Here is a 15,590-nt window from a genome sequence, read left to right as displayed (position 1 = left end):
GTTTGCTGTGTGACCAGGCGGAGTGCCATCCATCTCTGGCCCTCACTTTCTCTATGAGTAAATGAAGGACTTTGACCCCATGGCCTGGGGCACTTCTGGGTCTGTGTGTGGTATGGAACTGCCCAGAGGAGCAGGGCCAGATGGTCAGGGGGAAGAAGGGCCCTGCTCCCTCCTCTGTGTTCTGAGGGATCTAGGGTCTGCCTCCATTCATGCTCAGCTCCCAGGAGCCTGGGGGCTGGGAGGGGGACTTACACAATGATGTCCCTGTGACACTCTGCTGAGGTCCTATACCATGGCATTAGGTTTCTGACAGGAATGGTTCCTTTGAAGTATTCAAGACAGCACTCTTGGCTGACACTGGTCACTCGAGCGAGAGCGCAGAAGCAGGTATGTCTAGGTGGCCTGTGTGGGTGTACCGTCTCTATGTCTGTGTATGTGGGGGGCTTTGGGGTACACTGTATGTGTGTCTATGGGAGGGTCTGTGTAATTGTCCTTTGTATCTGTGGGAGAGAGGTGTGGGGGCTTCCTGTGTGTGATTGTGTGTATGTTTTAATTTTCACTCTTTAGAGTACTGAGACGACACATCTCTTACTTTATTAGTCATTTTTATATCTTTTTAAAAGCTGCTGGTCATTTGCTGAGTTTTATTAAATTACTTATCTTTCTCTTAAGACCTCTGGTATATTAGATATTATACTTTTATATCACAAATCTTACAAAGGTATTTCTACTTTTTGTGCTTTATCTTTTAACCTTATTTGAGATTATTTAAAACAAAAACATAAATATTTAATTTTGAAAAGTGAATTTATCAGTATTTTCCCTTATGGCTGATTTCTAGCTTTCATCTGGTGCTTAAAAAGGTTTTCTCCATTCCATGAAAATAAAAAAAGATTTACTTATCTTTTTCCTTTTTAAAGGAAAGTTTTATTTTTTTTCCTCTTTACAAAAGGGATGCATGCTTGTTGTCAAAAATCAAGGGGAAATAAATTAATTTAGGTAGAATGAATATCTTTATGAGTTTTCATATCCAAGAAAACGGTCGCTCTCTCTCCCCCATATATTTAAGGTTCCTTTTGAGGCCCTCAGTGGAGATTTATAATTTCTCCATATAGGTCCTCCAAAATAATTAAGTCTATTCCTAGAAAATCTTTTCTTGATGCTGTTCGGAATGGGATATTTTCTATGGTTGTTGGTATAAAATAATTTATTTTTGGATGTTACTTTGTAACTGGTCATCATTCCTGATTTAAAATGGAATAAAATGGAAAAGGCTTGTTTCCATGTGAAGACTCTGTCATATTTATTTCCCCTCTCAGCGTTTTCCACCAGGGTGAATCTGATGATACTTGATCCATTTCAGCACGAACCTTGACAGTTTTCTACATCCTTCTCATTAGGATTTTCCTTCACTATGGAAATTCTGATGCTGACTAAGTTGGAAGTTAAACCTGAAGGCTTTCCCACACATATTACAAACATAAGGTTTCTTCCAAGTATGGACAGTCTGATGTATAATACAGTCAGAACTATAGCTGAAGCCTTTGCCACACTCCACACATCTGAAGGGTTTCTCCCCAGTGTGGCTTCTCTGATGTCGAATTAAATGGGCATTAACATGGAAGGCTTTTCCACACTCCTTACATTGAAAAGGTTTCTCTCCAGTGTGGATTCTCTGATGCACAATATAGTCAGAACTACAGCTAAACGCTTTCTCACATTCCATACATTTGAAAGGTTTCTCCCCAGTATGTATTCTCTGATGCCTAGTTAGTTTGGCATTGATACTGAAGGCTTTCCCACATTCCTTACATTGATAAGGCTTTTCTCCAGTATGGATTCGGTGATGATCCAGTAGGTTTCTTTTAGAAGTAAAGCATTTCCCACACTCATTACATTCAAATGGTTTCTCCCCAGTATGAATCCTCTGATGCTGCATTAGTTTTGCATTAACATTGAAGGCTTTTCCACACTCATTACACTCATAGGGCTTCTCCCCAGTGTGGATTCTCAGATGCTGCCGAAGCTGCGAGTTACACCTGAAGGCTTTCCCACATTCTTTACACTCATAGGGTTTCTCACCTGTGTGGATTCTCTGGTGCTGGATTAACTTCCCTTTGACGCTAAAGGCTTTTCCACATTCAGTACACTCATAGGGTTTCTCACCTGTGTGAATTCTTTGATGCTGAATGAGTTTTGCATTATTACTAAAGGCTTTTCCACACTCCTTACACTGATAGGGCTTCTCTCCAGTGTGTATGCTTTGATGCTGCCTAAGCTGGGAGCTGCACCTGAAGCCTTTCCCACACTCATTACATTCATAAGGTTTCTCTCCGGTGTGGATTCTCTGATGTTGAATTAATTTTGCATTAACATTGAAGGCTTTCCCACAGTCATTACACTCGTAAGGTTTCTCTCCAGTGTGGACTCTCTGATGTGTGATATACGCAGAACTGCAGCTGAAGCCATTTCCACACTCCTTGCACTGATAGGGCTTCTCTCCTGTGTGGATTCTCTGATGCCTACTTAGACTCCCATTAACGCTGAAGGCTTTCCCACACACCTTACACTGATAGGGCTTCTCCCCGCTGTGGATTGTCTGATGTGTAATATAATGGGAACTGTAACTGAAGCTTTTCCCACACTCCACACACTTGAAGGGTTTCTCCCCACTATGAAGTCTTTGATGCCAAATTAATTTTGCATGAACACTAAAGGCTTTGCCACACTCCTTACACTGATAGGGCTTCTCCCCAGTGTAACTATCTTGATGCTGAGTAAGTTGAGAGTTACACCTAAAGGTTTCCACTAATTCTTCACATTTGAAAGGTCTTTTCCCAGTATTAATTATTTCATGCTGAATAAGTTTTGTGTCAAAGTTGAAGGCTTTCTCCAATCCTGTACACTCAGGGGACTGCACTCCAGTGGAGAAGGTACGACACTGATTCAAGTTTGGACGTTGACGAAAGAAACACCCCTTCATGGGGCTTGTGTCTTCTTTCAGTGTTCCGTCAAAGACACTGTTTTCTTTCTTCATACTTCCTACTGCGTGAACTTCCTGCCATTTCTCTAGAATAAAGGCTTCTGCAAAGTCTGTTTCCTGGGAAAAGTCCTTCTGAAGTTCAAATGATGTATTAACTTTTTCTTCATACATTTCCTTTGTCAAATTATCATCAGTCTGGATATCAATATCTACTATAAAAAACAGAAAACATAAAATGTCATGTAAGAACCATGTTAGAAAAAAGAAAAGAATTGTGTTAGAAAGAATAAAGAATCATAGTAAACAAGGGGGTCTTTAAAAATCACCAGACTAGATCAAAAAATCTAAGATTTCTCCATAAGATGGAATAATACATAGCTGGTAAAAAAAAAATGAAATAAATCCATATACACCGACACAAAAAGATGTCCAAGATACTAAGACATCTAAGATGTTAGGTGAAAAAACAAGTTGAGAAACAGCATGAAGAGTAGATTACATTTGTGTAAAGGAAAATAAAATGTGCCAACATACACATATATATTTGTATATGCCTAGAATATACTGAGCAAACTGGCACAGGAAGTTTGGTAGACTTTTTTCTCCCACTTTATACACTTTCTGTACTATTTAAGCATGTGTCAATATTACAAATTTTAAAGTACTGTAATGATTTTTTTAAAAATTGCCAGTCTCTAAATCAATAACATGAAGGCTAAAGGTGACAGCAATGGAACAAAATTCTAGGTCTTATCCACTAGATGAGTGTTCTTTCCATTACACCATAGCGTAGTCTCTCCTCATCTGCAGGGGATATGTTCTAAGACCCCCAGTGTACGCCTGAAACCTCAGATACTACCAAAGCTGATACCATAACAGTCGATCTGATAACTGAGACGGCTACTAAGTGACCAACAGGTGGGTAGTGTAACAGCATGGATATGCTGGACAAAGGAATGATTCATGTCCTGGGCAGGATGGAGTGGGGCAGTGAGAGATTTTATCACGCTACTCAGAATAGCACACAATTTAAAACTTATGAATTGTTTATTTCTGAAATTTTCCACTTAATATTTTAGGACTGCGGTTGACTGCAGGTAACTGAAACCATGGAAAGTGAAACTGCAGTAAGGGAGGACTACTTTACTTTACCATACTCTGCAGTTTCTTCTCAAATATCCCCATGTCGCTGAGTCCCTTTTTAATAAAAATGGAAATTGCTTGAGGAGGAAAAGGCGCAGGATCCAACAACATGTGGCAACACTGGGGATGGCAAGTGTTAGCAGCACCAGAAAAGAATTTTGTTGTTTTCCTTAGAAGTTAAACACTAGGCTTTCCAAAATTACTCCTCCAACTTTTTTTTTCTCTATTTAGAAAGGCTCTGTTTAGGCCCATTTGATCTCTTGAAGCCATCTCTTCCCATCCCCTCCAGAACACTGCTGCATCCTCCTTGCCTTTCCTTCTATCTCTTCCCTCAATCCTAAAATTGGTCATTCTCTAAAATTCTTTCTATAATCCCATTAGTCTTTCTATAATCCTTACAGTCCCAATAGAGCTACTGATCTCTGTATTTGTTGCCAAATTTCTCAAAATTGGCCCTAAAATGCTGCCTCTATTTTTTCATCTCTCACCTCTCCTCAACCACATGTAATATGCCCCCTATCCCAGTATTTCATTATAATCACCCTCAAAAGACCCAAATGACCTGGATTTCCCTAGCAAGAATTTTCAATATACTATTGGTCTTTTCTCAATTATAAAATAATATTTATCTGTAGTATCAGAAATTTACAAAGAAAATTCAAATTACCTGAAATATAACCACCTAACAGTAACTACTGCTAATCTTCTGATGTATCTCCTTCCTCAATCATTCTCCTTCCAATCATTTTTCTGAAAACATATATTTTTTCAAAATTGAAAATTTTTCTTCCTTAACATTAATAATGATAATTTTTCAATGTCTTTAGATAGTCTGTAAAAATATATTTTTAAATTGCTAAATAGTATTCCATCTGCAGAGGTAATTTAATTCAACCATTCTCTCTATACTGAAAATTCAGGTTATTTCCAATATTTTACTATATAATATTATGATGAAATCTTGTTCATCTTTGTCTATATCTCTGACTACTTTATTAGGATACTTCCCCAGAAGAGAATATCCAGGTTATCAAGTACAATCTTTTAAAAGGCTCTTTATATGTATTGCTAAGGTACTTTCTGGAAAGACTACCAATTCACATTCACCTCCAGAAATCTTTCCTGTTTTGCTGTACTCTCACCATCACTTATTATAATTTAATTGTTCTCAATAAGACAGGTGAAACATCTCTCATTGTTTTAATTTATATTTCATTGGCTTCTACTGAAGGTGAACATTTTTTACATTGATTAAAATTTGTACCTTTTATGTGGATCAATCTCTTATATTCTTTGCCAGTTTTTCTACACTAGTGACCTTCTATTTACCAAATTCTATGGTGTGACAGATACTACTGGTTGCTTAACCAATATCCAGTCTCCCTTTCTTCCTTACTAGTATATCCTCCATTTTTTATGAGGTAGCAATTAAAACTACAGCTAAAAACTATATTTTCCACCCTCTCTTGAAGTAGAGATGACCAATCACAGTTCCAGCAAATGAGAGAAAGTTTGTTTAAAAGAAAGTCACCTCTACTGACATGGGCTTTGGGCCTTACACCTTCCCCTTCTGCCTGCCTAAAACCCATGATTCCTCACCCCAATTAACCTACACACTGATGAGATTAATGTTTCTATATCCTCAGCTAAAATCATGAGGAATTGTTCAAAGACTTCAGGACTGTCTGCTGCCTACAGAATGAAACCCAGACCCCTTTGATTAAGGAGCTCTACAACACTACTTTTTTCCCCTCTATACACCAAGCACTTTAAACTCCCATTTCCAAAACATGTCTTCTGTGGTCAGGGATCATCTCTTTGAATGGATCACAAGGAATAAAAACTCACTGAAACTATCTTTTAAAGAAAAAGGATTCATTAAAAGGATACAAGAGAATCTTGTAAAGTAAAGCTGGGCCTCAGGAAATGGGAAGTCATCTGGCAACTACTCTGCTTGAGCCAATAAGAAGCTTGCTACTTCAAGTATGGTCTGGGAACAAGAAACATTGGCATAACCTAGGAATTAATAAAAATACACAATCTTGGCTCTATGCTAGACTTACTGAATGACAATACATATATTTGCAGGACACCCAGGTGATTCATTTGCACATCATGTGAGAAGCACCGAATTGAGAGCACTTCCTCCCTTCTGCCTTATTTCTGGCAGCTTACTATGTACAGCTGTCTCTGCCAAAAAAAATTAATAAAAACTAATATTTCATTGAGCACAGACTGTAAGCTAGGAGCTGTATACATTAGCTTGTTTAATCCTCAACCCACAAGACTAGCACTATTACCTCGTTTTATTATTATTCTATTTTCAGGGATAAGAACATTGAATCTTAGAGAACTGAAATAACTGACCTGCTGAAAGTCACACAGCTAGAAGGTCACACAACTAGGAAAACAGTTGGAACTGGACCTCAGGAAAGTCTACTCCAAAGACTGTATTTTTAACCACCAGGCTATTCTGCCTTTCTCCATTAAGAGACTGTTAATTTTCCATCCTCCACATTAAGTGGACAATGATTAGAAAATAACAAGGACCCCAAAAATTACTAAATCCATTCGTTTTGTCTGAGAAAGGTAGGATTCCAAAACTACAATTGAAAAGAATTAGAATGAGGCATTTGAAAAAAGATCTGTTCTTGGAACTAGAAAGAAACAGCAAACTGCAAACATACTCAGAAAAGTCTCAATTGTACCTATCTCTATAAATCATTAAAATTTATTTAAATTTTACTTGGTATGTGGCATGCTTACATGTTGCTAAAATTGACTTTCTTCCTAAAGAGTTAAACTTTCCAACATAATGGGCAACACAGGCCTCCCTTACCAGTCCAAAGGGCCTTGGGGCCTGTTTCTGTTCCAGCAGCCAGTAGAAATGGGCCCCCCAGCTCACCTCCTCCCTCCAGTTGTGAAATCACAGTAGGTTTGAGAAGTGGAAATCCTGTTTGGGGGAAAGGAAATAGGAGACAGGTGAATAATCTCCCACAGATGAGTTCCTCAGCCTCTTCTCAGATTGTCTCAGCAATGGGGAGTGAGAGCACCAGAGAGTCCCATGCCAAATGACTAAGGGAAAGGGGTTGGGGGGGAGGCTGGGCTTGGAAAGGTGTGGGGGTTAGAAAATGTGTATGTTTTTGGGTGGACGGGTGCTTAAGAAGGTGTAGGCGGCTTTGGGAAGGGCCCAGACTGTGGGCCCAGGAGACCTCAAAAGATACAGGTAAGCTGTGGGAGAACCTGAGGATAACGCTGTGGAAAAGAAAGTTACTTTTTTCCACACTGTCTCCAAAACACAGCTTCTATAGGGTGGATCAAGGTGCCATAGGGTGGATCAAAAGTGCACACCAGTCCCAGCAAAGTCCTATATTCGCCCAACAAGGGTTTGAAGTTCCCCCTTCCCAGCAACCCGAGTCTAGGGGATTAGGAATCTCAGCCTCTGGGGTTCCCACTCAGTAAAGGATTCCCAGGGACCCCACCTGCAACTTGTTAGGGGCAGGAAGCCAAGAAACCCCAACTGGCAGAGTATGGATCCCAGTGGGAGAGAGGCCTTACCCAGGGAAGCCACATTCCCATAATTCTCCAGCATCACATCCCTGTACAAGGCCCTCTGTGCAGGGGACAGGCTGTCCCATTCCGTCTGAGTGAAGTACACAGCCACATCCTCGAAGGTCACGGACTTCTGAAACAACAGGTTCCTGCTGCCCTAGGGCCAATTCCATGGCTCAGGCCCTAAGTGAGGGGCAGAGGGCAGTATAAGGGCTTGGGGAGGGAGTTCGTGAAGAGCATAAAATTAATAATAAGGGGAAAGACTTGAGAAAAAGCACCTGGAAAGTAAACCACGAAATATCTGACATCTCTCATGGCACAGAAACGCCAAGCCATTTTTTAACTTATGAAAGATACCATCCCATTACCTAGTTCCCCTAAAGCAACTCCATTCTTTCAGTTAGACTGCTCCCTCACCAGCAGAGGCAGCTCAGAACCGACCCCCTAGATTCCCACTTCATCCCCTTGAGATCTTGGCTTCTCCATCCTGCTCCCCACACCTTGCCCCCACCTGCACACCTTAAGGCACCCGCAAAGAACAGCCATGATTTCCATCTCGTCCAGCCCCCATCTGCTGCTTCATTCCTATCACTGACCCCCCTATGAGCTCTGTGTTGCCCAGATTGGCTGGGGGTGGAGGGGAGCAGCCCATTCTGCTTCCAGATGGGTCTCGCTGAAAACTCAACATTTTCTGTTATTCCCTCCCATTCAAGTCTCATCCTTTTCAACTTCACCCAAGAATTCACTGTTTCTCCAAGAAGGTTTGGACAAGAAGGGAGTCAGCCTTCCTGTTGCCTGCTCATCTGTGCATCACCATGCTATGCGGTCAGCACAGGCTCTGCCCTCAGGTCTGATACTGAGCGCTGCTCCCAGGCCCAACTCCTCCCTCCTGGGCAGCTGCAGGCTCTGGCTGCTCTCCCTCTGTCCACCTCAGCCTTTTGTAACAACCTTGGGGATGCACCAGCAGGGATCTGCCCTTATCTCCTCTCTGCCAGGACCTGTCTTGCTTGACTCTACTGACGTCCACCCGTCAACAATTCCAGTCCAACCTCTGGGTGTTTCTGTGAGTCACTCACTGTGTGACCTTGGACAGGTCAAGTAACTTCTCTGCACAAAACTAAATGCCTTCAATGCCTACTGCCACCACCCTTTACCCCGACAGGCTAGCACCTCCTGAATTCAAACCTCAGCTGGTGTCACGCACCGCCACCTGCACAGGAAACCTCAGCCAGAACCCTGGGGATTTGTTCTTGACTCCTCCCTCTCTGTTACCCCACTTCCTCACTCTGACTCTACTTCCTAAGGATTTCTTTGTTAGGCATTACTTGAATTGGATCCCCCTCTTTAACTATAACATTCCTTGATGAAGCCCACATCATTTGGACCAGTGGAATTCTTTCTGAAGTGGTCACTTTGCTTTTCAATTTCTCCTGAAAATTACTCCCTACACAGCAGTCACAAATTTGACCACGTTAACTTCACTGGTTCCACAGGTGCCATAAGGCTGAGCAGTTAAGAATCACACAATGGCTGTGTGACCATGGGCAAATCACCCTACTCCCCATTGCCTTCATGTCTTTTGTGGTAGAACGAGCACAACACAGTACCTATCTCAGAGCACAGTTGTCAGCACTGAGCAATCCATGCAAACTGCTTAGTATGGTGCCTGCTGCACAGCAAGCCCCAAATATTACTGGAGTTACTGTGACTAAGATTATTCCCAACCTGGAGTCCATGGAGGTCCATGGATGAGCTTCAGGGGGTCCATGCAGTCCCTGAAACTGTATGGAAAGTCTGATTTGCATGTTTATTTTTCGGGGGAAGAGGATCCAGAGCTTATCAGAGACCTAAATTTTTAGCCACTGCACCCCAAGCCCTGAAAGCCTCTGCAGGACACAATGAGACATCCTGTCCTACAGGACTTCCTGTCTTTTTCCCTCCCTTGACCCCACTCCCCTCATCTTCCCCTCCCCTGAATTAGAGGCACAGCCATCCTTTATGTTGACCTGGCCCTGCTATTCCTCTTCACCTACACCCTGGTCCCTGGGAATCCTACTCCTCTGCCATCCTCCTCCATTCACATCCACGCATGGAACATCCCACATGGGCGACTTCCACATCTCCCATTCACCAGAGCCCTGTGCTGGGGGAGCTCCTGAACCAGAGGAGCAAAGAAAATTCGTGTTCAGAAGACCACACTCCGGCCTTCGGGCACACTCTCCTGCTGCTTCCATCCCCACATCACCGCTCTTCCCACAAGTTCCAGGTTGGCAGGCAAAAGCATGGAGGCCCTCTCCAGCTTTCACAGCAAGGCTCACCAGCTTCCCTTCTCAGCTTGCTTTAGTTTGAAACTGCTCAGAGGAAGAGCTGAAGGAACCACAGCTCACCTGGGGCCAGGCTGTCAGGAGTATGGCTGCCATCACCTGGTCTCCCTCTCAGAGAAGAGCTGGAGCTGAGGAAAAACACAGAGAAAGACGAGTGTGAGGCAAGCCACCCCTAACAGGAACAACAGAGCCCAGCACAGAGGAGCTGAGATGCAGGCAGCCTGGGTCCAGATGGGAGTGCGAGCAGGAGCTGCCACAGGAAGAAGGCAGGGATGTGTTCCCTGGCTCAGTGCCCAGGACTCCTCCCAGACAGGGACACTAACACTCACTGCTGGGAACCCTAGAATTCTACAATTCTAATACATATCATACACACAAAACAGTCTACATAAAATGTATGCAGAGCCTAGAGAATAAAAAAACAAAGACTCATGCATCAATGACTCAGCTCAAGAGACAAACATTACTAAGACCTTTGACTTACTTCTCTTTCTCTAAACAAGTATCATCCTCGATTACACTGCAAGAGAAGCCAGGCTGGCGGGGCTGCAGTTCCAGCATAGAGGCCTGAGTCAGGCCCGGGGACGCAGCACCTGGAGAAGGGGACAGCTGCTCCCCCACATCCTGCCCTGTTCCCTCACACAGCTGAGTGCCCTCAAGAGTCCTAATACCTCTCTACAGACCTTGGGAGGTCCGCCTCCTGCATGGCCCTGACTTACCTTGAGGAAGCTGGGCCGGATGAGGTACAAGGCTGCCTCCTCACACTTGCCAGCCTTCTGATAGCAAAGAAGCCAAGGTCTCAGTTCCCTGAGAGAGGGGATCACTGTAGCATCTAAGGTCCCCAGGCTCAGCGCCCCTTGTTCATTATATTCAAAAACACATGGACTGGTTATTCTCTGATTTTTATTCTCCTAAAGTCAGTCTTGAAAATCTATACTTTCCTAAAATTTCATCTGTCTTCCAGGATTTCAACTTTAGTGCAGAGTTGTGGAAAACACTGGCTCATGATTCTTTTCGTTTCCTCCATATCTGGAGCTACTGTGCTTTTCCCACTTCTTTTGAATATATGCGCTTTCTAGACCTTTTCCCCTTGGTTAGTGTTACGCACTGAATGTGTCCCCCTAAAATTCATATTTTGAAGCCCGAACCCCCAAAGTGACTATATTTGGAGATAGGACCAGTGAGGAGGTCATAAGGTTAAATGAGGTCAAAATGGTGGAGCCCTGAGCCAACAGAGCTGGCGCCCTTACAAGAAAAGGAAGAGCCTCCAGAGCTCTCTGTCTCTGTCATGTGAGGACAAAACCCAAGGAGAGAGCCCTCACCAAGAACCAAATCAGCTGGCACCTTGATCTTGGACTTCTAGCCTCCAGAACTGTGAGAAGTAAGTCTCTGTTCTTTAAGCCACACAGTCCATGGTATTTGTTATGGCAGCCCAAACAGACAAAGCTAGGCTGAGCAGTGGTTTATCTATTTGAATGTTGTTTCCTTTTATTTCCAAAGAACAAGCTTTTTTATTTATTTAGAACACCACTCTTTTTTTTCTATTTGTTTTTAATTCATTAAGTTCTGCTTTCTTAATTTGTTTCTTTAGCTCTGTAAGAGACACCTCATGCACCACTCCAACGCTCTTGTCTCACTCTTATTCAGTCCTAGAAGCTTTGATCAGCTTTGTGCAGGTGCATTCTACCAATGCCTCCACAAGGATCTATACCACATATACCTGGCTCCTGCCCTGGGGCTTCTCTGGTGTCCTGTGTGGGACACCTGTGGACACCTGCAGGACCCTGAAGTGCAGGAGAGCTAATAGTGCAGGCCTATGGTGCCAAATAGGGGACAGAGGTCAATGGACGTTTTCCCGTTTAGTCCCCCACGTGAGATTCCAAGGCTCCGCAAAGATGCTGCAAGATAGAACACAGTCAGCTATAGAAGGGCCAGCCTGACAACACATCCTTGTATTCACTCTCCCTCCTTCTCTGCTTCACTCCCCGTCTTTCACTCTGCCCCTGGGACTGCGTTCCCAAATAAATTAGCCACACACAAATCTTTGTCCTATGTTCTGCTTTGGGGGCAAGTTAGACTATAAAAGGCAATTTTTTCCTACTTTCTTGAGGTTGCATGATTTATTCATTTATTTTCATTCTTTCCTATTTGTCAATTAAAACCTGTAAGGCCACAAATTTTCCTCTGACTACACCATTAGCCCCATTCCAGAGGCTTTTATATGTCATGTTTTCATTACTATTTTATTGCTAGTCAGCAACTGTGTTTCATCCCTGACCAAAGGATTGTTTAGGATAGTTGGTTGTTGTTAATTTCTTCTCTGTTCATAATTTCTGGCTTTATCGCATGGTATTTATTTATTTAATAATTTTATTTATTTATTTTTCCCCCAAAGCCCCAGTAGATAGTTGTATGTCATAGTTGCATGTCCTTCTAGTTGCTGTATATGGGACACGGCCTCAGCAAGGCTGGAGAAGCGGTGCGTTGGTGCGCGCCCTGAATCCGAACCCAGGCCGCCAGCAGTGGAGCGCCCGCACTTAACTGCTAGGCCACGGGGCCGGCCCCTATTGCATGGTATTTAAATACCCTGATCTATTTACCTCTGCTTTACAGATTTTTGAGAGTTTTTTGTGACAGAAGTGTCCATTTAAAAAATATTCTATAGATGCTTAAAAAGAAAATGTATTCTATGATAGAAGAACATATAATTCTATTTGAATCTAATAATTCAACTCTACCAATTTTATTATATAGACTTTTCTCTGTAATCTGTGATTACCTTTACCTAATTAAACTGAGACAGCCAGTAAAGAGTGAACTCCCATAAAACACTGAGCCCATATGTATCATGGGAAAATCTTTTCAAATCTTTAAGAAATGAATAATTCCAACACTATTTAAACTGTAGCAGAGAACAGCAAAATAAGTTTCCCAGTCCTCTTTATGATGCCAGCACAATATTGATACAAAAACCACAGACCAGTCTCATTTATGAATACTAATGCAAAAATCCTAAATATTAAGGAATAGACTCCAGTAGTTCATTAAAGTGACATACCATGACTAAGAGGGATCACACCATCAATGCAAGTAAAGCTCAATATTAGGATATAGATTAGTATACTTTTCCACATTAATAAATCAAAGAAAGATAAACATACTCTCCATCTCAATAGATGCCAAAGGCATTTGATAACATTCAACATTCAAGCCTAAATTTTAAAACTTATACCCCAGAGAAACCCTCATATGTAGGAGATATGTACAAAATTATTCATTATCAGCAGTATTTTAACAGCAAAAAACTGGAAACAACCCACATGTCCATTGAAAATACATAAATAAGTTTTCATATCGTTTACAATGGAATATTGCCCAGCAGTAAAAATGAACGACTCACAGCTACACACAACATGGATGAATTCAGGAACATACAATGGAGTTATGCAAGTCCCAGATGACTATAGACACTATGATGCCATTTTCATAAAGCTCAAAAACAAACAAAATTAAACACATTGTCTACAGACACATGTATAAGTGACAAAATTATCTTTAAAAATAGGCAAGACTATGATTAACACAAAATTCAAGACAGTTGTTACCTCTAGGGGTGGGAAGCTGGGGTTTGGGTTGGGGAGGAGCACACAGATAGATGCAGCAGTACTGGCAATGTTCCTCTTAATGGGATGGGGTGTGCATGGGTGCTCGTTTTACTACTATGCTTCTTAACTGCCATGTAGATGCCATCTTCTGTACACGTGAATGACATTTTTAAAAAACATACTTATCTCTATGATATGGAGTGATTTCCAGAATACACTGTCAAACGAAAAAAGCAAAGTGCAAAAGGTAGTGTGCTATCTTTTGTGAAAGAAAAAAAGAGAGTATAAGAAAATACATCATTTGTGCAAAAAGAAATAGAAGGATAAACCAGACAATAAGGAGAATGGTTGCCTCAGGTGCCAGTGAAAGTGGGTGAAACGAACCTGAGGATGGAAAAAAATGAGGTAGAAGGGGAGAGTGACACTTCTCTGAGTGTGCCTTTTTGTTCTGACTTTGTAACCATAGTAATGCTTCACATATCCAAATAAATAAACATATACACACATATATAACACCAACCAACCACGATGGGACGGGGTGACAACCCAAAAAGGAATACAAACAGCAGCAAATGAGCCTAACTATACTACAATTGAATAACATAACCACACTGAAGTGGTGGGAAAGAAAACAACTAAGTAACTTTGGAAAACAGTATTTTAACTAAATACCATAAAGCTAAAAACACCTGTACCCAAACGCTTCTTGAGGTTGCATGATTTTTAATTTTTCATTCTTTCCTATTTGGCAATTAAAACCTATAAGGCCATAAATTTTCCTTTGAATACACTATCTGCCACATTCCAGAGGATTTTTTTTATATTTCATGTTTTAATTACTACTTTATAGTATATTTTTAGTAAGCCTGCTTTTCATGAGGGTATGAATGAGCAATTCTGTAACTATTTTATGCGTATTCTAGGATTGAGCAAATCAGTAACTATACTGTAGAAATCATTACCAGGTCTTCGTCATCCCTCAGCCCGAGCAAAGCAGGGCCGAGTTACCTTTCGGAACTGATACCGCTCTGACAGTGCCCTCCAAAAGCCGGGCTGCTTTTGCTCTCGGGTGGCTGGGAAGGGCTCTGCTTTTTCTGCTCTCCCACTGGGCCCTGATTCACGACCCTATGTTAGGAACCAGGGAGCATACACTCCATACGTGAAATGCATATACGTAAAAGCCCCTGCACGACCTCAACATGTCAAAAGACTCGCGATATCACCTCAGGCGGCTTCGCCCCTTCAAATATTCCACCCTCTGGCTGCTTCGACACATGTTCCCAAAAGGCCAGTAGCATCTTCCCTGAACAAAGTGCTAAATGCTCGGGGCTTCGTGGCTCTGACAGTAACCCAGGCTTCGCTTTCCACGGGACTGAACGTCTTCGCCCACCAAGTCCGAAACTGGAGGGGGGGTTGGGGGGGGTGCAGCGGAAGAGGACGCCGGGCCGCTGCCCTGCTCCCTTCCCCAGGCGCGGAAGACCCGGCACCAACCGCACCTACAGCTTTGGGGCCAGGGCACCGCCCCCGCCGGCCGCGGCCCCACACTCACCTCCGCAGCAGGCGGCTCCGCGGCGCGGCCGGAAGTGCGTCACCAGGCCGCGGCCGAGCCTCTCTAGGAGCAGCGTCGCTCCCTCTCGGTGGTGCTCTGGCCCCGCCCCCTGCGAGCGAAGCTCCCAGCCCAGGACGGTTGCGCCCTTCGCCCCTCTCGCGCGATATTGTCGATATTGTCCGGAGGGCGGTGGATCTTCGGGGTGGACTGGGGAAGGTCGGAATCAGAGGCGAGCACTAGATTCAACCCGGGGCTGGCGCCGGGGATCTGTATCTTAGTAAAGATGCAGGTGCAACCGGATTGGGAGTCTTCGAACTGGAACGGTGGATCGCACACTCTCAGACCCAAGGCCCCCTTTTTGTAACAAATATTTCCTCACGAGCACTTTATTGTCATGAAACTTAAAGATAATGGCGTAGAAGATCATAGATAAT

General features: G+C 42.9%; 1 protein-coding gene across 5 annotated transcripts; it reads right to left on the bottom strand.

Moving 5' to 3' along the window:
* Positions 1-605: 605 nt before the first annotated feature.
* Positions 606-15,038, bottom strand: ZNF23 (zinc finger protein 23). 5 transcript variants are annotated; one of them, XM_058528215.1, is made up of 5 exons: positions 14,616-15,038; positions 10,066-10,130; positions 7,685-7,811; positions 6,966-7,079; positions 606-3,195 (listed from the first exon to the last, which is right to left on the bottom strand). In XM_058528215.1, the coding sequence occupies exons 2-5, from the start codon at positions 10,096-10,098 to the stop codon at positions 1,397-1,399; spliced, it is 2,073 nt and encodes a 690-aa protein (XP_058384198.1). In that variant the 5' UTR covers positions 10,099-10,130; positions 14,616-15,038; the 3' UTR covers positions 606-1,396. The 5 variants fall into 5 exon arrangements, with proteins under 5 accessions (XP_058384198.1, XP_058384201.1, XP_058384200.1 ...); XM_058528218.1 differs by having other exon boundaries at positions 606-3,192; XM_058528217.1 differs by having other exon boundaries at positions 14,831-15,038.
* Between the last annotated feature and the right edge of the window lie 552 nt (positions 15,039-15,590).

The sequence above is a fragment of the Diceros bicornis genome, chromosome 32 (genome assembly GCF_020826845.1).
Source record: "Diceros bicornis minor isolate mBicDic1 chromosome 32, mDicBic1.mat.cur, whole genome shotgun sequence".
Taxonomy (NCBI): domain Eukaryota; kingdom Metazoa; phylum Chordata; class Mammalia; order Perissodactyla; family Rhinocerotidae; genus Diceros; species Diceros bicornis.
Note: the sequence above shows the minus strand (reverse complement) of the source record. Positions and strands in the feature narration are given on the sequence as shown.